Here is a 4713-nt window from a genome sequence, read left to right on the forward strand (position 1 = left end):
ACTCATAGCAACCCTGTACAGGGTTTCCGAGGCTGTAAATCTTTACGGGAGCAGAAAGCCTCATCTTTCTCCCGCGGAACAGCTGGTAGTTTCGAAATGCAGACCTTGTGGTTCGCAGCCCAATTCGTAATCACTACGCTACCAGAGCTCCTTAGACTTAAAGAATATTCCTAAGTAAATGAAATAAAGTACATATTTCAAGATAAAAACTTGACTCTGTTTCATTAGACAAATTCTTACTCACCTCTTACCCACCCTACTCATGCTCATTGGATTAGTGAGATTTTTCAATATTTTAGAGTCTTTCAAATATTATAAGTAAACTTCAGTTGGTGTTAATAGCGCTGTGACTGAGACAAAGCATAAATGAAGGACTGTAGTCCTGGTGTGGTGCCATAGAATAAGCACTCAACATGAAGGTTGGTGTGAACCCTAAGGCTGGCAATTGAAACTCACCAGGTACTCCTCAGAAACTCTATATAGGCTGACTATGAGTAGTTGAAACCAACTCAGCATCATTTAATGAACAACAAAAAAACCCTTTTCCTTATGAGTTGTAGACTTCTGATGTGTTCTTTGGAGTCTCCACAATGATGCTAACACTCTCCTTTCTGCCTGCTTTGGGGGGTTTTGTCTGCAGCTCTTGCTTCTGGTGGCTCTCTTCCAATAACATCGCTGGATGCAACTGGGAACCTGGTATTTGCCAATGCAGGAGGAGCCCCCAACATCGTGACTGCCCCTCTGTTCCTGAACCCTCAGAACCTCTCACTGCTCACCAGCAACCCAGTTAGCTTGGTCTCTGCTGCTGCAGCCTCCGCAGTGAACTCTGGACCTGTTGCCAGCCTTCACGCCACCTCCACCTCGACTGAGTCCATCCAGAACTCTCTCTTCACAGTGACCTCTGCCAGCGGGACTGCTTCCACCACCACTACCGCCTCCAAGGCACAGTGAGCAGGGCTGCCACCAGCCTTTTCACTCTGCAGTGTGAGTGGGCTGCCAGCCAGGTTAATCAACTGAAAATGTGATTGGCTTCCTCTTGCCACGTTGGTGAGGGAACAGGAGAGAAGAAAAAAACACACATACTGGGGGGCGGGGGGAGAGGATGAAGATGGGACAACATTTGCCTAATTTTGTAATAAAACACTGTCTTTTCAGGATTGCTTCATGGATTGGAGAACTTTCTAACCAAAACTGTTTAAAAAAACAAAACAAAACAAAAAAAACAGAAACAAAAAAAAAAAATCAAAAACAAAAAAATAAGTGAAAGGACTACTTATCATTTCCAGCAGTCATGATGACAAGTTAAGGTGGGTTACCACTTCCGGTATAGGAAGGGGATTTCTTGTTTGTCTAAATTTCTTTTTTTTTTCTTTAAAAAAAAAATCATTTTTATGGGTCTGTTGTACAGGCCATTAAGTCATAACAAGGTGTTTATAATCATATCAATTGTGTTGGGGGTTCCTTTTTAACTGGTACAATTTAGGCAGGCCTGTATTACTGTATCTCTGTTATTATTATTGTTATTGTTTATATATATACATATATATATACATATATGTGGCTATATGTATATATATATATAGTTTGGACACATTTGTCTCTTGCTCCTGGATCCTTTTTCAGTGAGCTCCCACACTGAGGGGAGGGAGGGTTTCGGGGTAAGGGAAGGCTTATGTTCTTAACTGCGGGGACTGTTCTTGCTGGTTTCCTTATCCTTGATGACTCTTACAGAGGTGCTAGAAAATTATTTTCTTTTGCCACTTATGCAAGAGGCTTGGTGTAGAAGCTGATGGCAATGTGTGCAAACACTCCCACTCCACACACGCGCCCCCCTCCCCCATCAGGTGGTGCCTTTGGAGCACTTTTGTGTAGGAAGGAATTCCTGCTGAACTGTAGCTCTCACTCACCCCCAAATCATTGAATGACCTTGGAGCCCAGATCCTGCAGTGCAATCTTGCTGCTTTCTGCCACTTTTGATGGGAATGGCTGCACATGTTGCAGGGCAGGATTTGGTTCCAAAGAGCAAAGACTACTGCAGACACCTGACTTGGTGGTTCTCTTGATTTCTTATCTTCTGAAAATGCTCCTACTGCTGGTTGGTTGGTTTGTTTGTTTGTTTGTTTCCATGTTATGAAAGGTTTTTCACCAAACTTTGTTTAGCTTACTTGGCAAAAAACAAATTGACTTAGTAAAACTGGGAAACTTCTCCTATCTTTCATTTTTTAAAGGAACTCTACTGGATGATTTTCCATTGATTTGTGTCCAACAGTGGTGTGATGGAAGAGTCTCTGAGGCTGCTGCTTTTTCTTCTAGACACAGACTTCCTTTTCACTGGCTGGCTTCTACATTTCTCCAGCCATGATGCTCTCCTTGGTTCTCTAACTAAAGGAGACCCTTATTAGCCAGGTGTGTTGTCTGTAGAACATTTGAAAAAAGACCTTGAGTAGGGACTGTGCACATAACTCAATTGTCTTTTTGATTTGTTAGTAATGTTCCTGCTAGTTTAGGTCTCAGCAGCAATACGTAGCTCTCTTCCATCTAAAAAGTGGTGAAGTGAGCTTCTCTCACTGTTTCAGAATATTTCTAGACTATGTAATTGAGTCCAATGAAAAGGAAGAGTTTATGAAAGTGGATGAAGAGGAATGAGGGTAATTTGGAGATTAGACATCCTTTTTTGTTGATGAACTATAATTATAGTATCTGTACCAAAAAAAAAGTTTCCCAAAGATTGGATCATTGCTATACGCAGTTCATCTAAGTTCTCTTTCTTACTGGAGTTAGACATTCCTGTTTGGTGTTTGTGGGCGCTTGTTTACATCTCCAGTGGTCCCGCAACTGCACTTTTACCCCTTAGGAGCTGGCAATTCAGAGAGAGCTAGCAACTAATTTTCACTCTTATCTACAAGGGAGCTTGAATTCTGCACGCTCATCTCTTACCTACCAGTGTTCACAAAGGCAGTGAGACCAGCGGTGTGGAACTTTGTGATTCAAGAGTGTGTGTGTGGGCGGGGGGAGGGCACATTAATATTAAAAGACCAGGAATGTTTTGTGCAACGTTTATTTTTCTTTAGTTCCTTCTGTTTTCTCATTTTATTTCACAAGTATTTAATTATCACTCCTACATTTCCTCTTTTCCTTCCCCCTCTCCCTTTAACTTCCCTGAAACCCCTCCAAATTTAGTCAACTGCAAGCAGGGAAACTAACAAATATCCATCTACCTTTTTAAGGTGTGGTGTGGTTTTTTATGTTTGTCTTTCTTTCTTTTTTTTTTTGTAACTAAGCTTGAACCAAAGTCAATTTTTAGCAAGCTGCTGTACTAAATGGACTAGTTTATGAAATGCAGTTCCGACACATTGAGGGGATAGATGCTACTGACAATTTCTTTTTCATTTGTCTTTATTAATTTTATATAAAAGTTGCTGCTTGTGTTTAATCTTTTATGTTGGTAAATTGTAATATCCTCTGGGCAGACATTAACTTGATTTTGAACTCCTTTATTTAGTTTGATATGTAAATAGAACAGTAGTGTCGGTCACTAGTCTCTCTCCTCTCTCTCCTGCTGTTTCTCTGATGTAGTTAAATCCAGTTTTTCTTCTGACTTGACATCTGTAACTTAAGTCTGTGCAAATGGTTTTAGGGCTGTCAATAAGACTGTAGTTGTCCCTAGTAATGGGCCCCTCCCTCGGGAGTGGTGAAAGCTAAGAGGAAGGATTCAGGGAGGGAAACGCTGATACCGATACCGACCATCCTGAATTAGAGGTTATGGCATCAGTTTCCCAAAATTTCTACCAAAGGAAGTGTCAAGTCCCAAGGGTCACAAGCCCACTGGATTAATAGGAAGGGCAAGGAAGAGCTATGTTTTTGTTTCTACTTGGTTCAAAAAATGGTCCCACTCCCAAATAAAATTCACCAACAGACTTTAAACCATATACTAAGAGTATACTGAGCTTTAAATATCAGTACGATGGTCTTTTTATTCCCTGCCTTGGCTGTATTCTCTAGTCATTATGGGGTACGAGGATCTGGCCTTTTTTGTGTATGAAGATAGACCTTAAACCAGCATTAAAAAAAAAAAATAAATCTGTGTTTAAAAGAAGAAATAAGTCCATAGATATAAATACCTTTACATTTTTCTTATTTAAAAATAAGTTGCAAAATGCAAGGTACATTGACGCATACACATACGAAACACTAATATACCTTGTTGATGGGTGTTTAGCTTAAAATCTACTCCCCATCACCATCCCGAGATATTGTTATTCGTATTACGTATTCGTATTACATCACTAAGAATGCATTAAGTCCTTTTTTGCTTTATATTTTTATCATCTCAAGAGATGCTTTTTGTATTGAATGAACTGTCTCCTAATCTAAGGTACTCAGACCTTACATTTAGCCACCTTACATGGAAGAATCTGAAAATTAAAAGGAGCCATTTGACCTAAAATAGGTGGTTGATATAATTTCTGCATTTTGAAGAGTGAAGGCTAGAATAGGTCATCACAGTTCATTGCATCATTATTTTGTCCCCCTTAACATGTGTGCAAATTTTATTTCGTCCCTGAATTTGGTTAACACATACTAAGCCAAAGACTAATTCAAAATGCATCTATTAGTGATACTATATTTGCCCATGTTAATGGGCCCTCCCTAGGGAGAGGTGAATGTAAATGTTTGAAGACTGTTTATCTCAAGCCATGCCATTTGGTCATG

General features: G+C 40.0%; 1 protein-coding gene across 4 annotated transcripts in view; it reads left to right on the plus strand.

Moving 5' to 3' along the window:
• Window positions 1-1191, plus strand: part of POU2F1 (POU class 2 homeobox 1) — a 284637-nt gene extending 283446 nt beyond the window's left edge. For 3 of the 4 annotated variants that reach the window (XM_006875996.1, XM_006875997.1, XM_006875995.1), the window contains one exon: window positions 641-1191. In XM_006875996.1, coding sequence (XP_006876058.1) covers window positions 641-951 — 311 coding nt within the window. In that variant the 3' untranslated portion in view covers window positions 952-1191. The remainder of the gene's footprint in view (window positions 1-640) is intronic. The other variant, XM_006875998.1, reaches the window with a different exon arrangement.
• The last annotated feature ends 3522 nt before the right edge of the window (window positions 1192-4713 follow it).

The sequence above is a fragment of the Chrysochloris asiatica genome, unplaced genomic scaffold, assembly GCF_000296735.1.
Source record: "Chrysochloris asiatica unplaced genomic scaffold, ChrAsi1.0 scaffold00349, whole genome shotgun sequence".
In the NCBI taxonomy this organism is placed as follows: Eukaryota; Metazoa; Chordata; class Mammalia; order Afrosoricida; family Chrysochloridae; genus Chrysochloris; species Chrysochloris asiatica.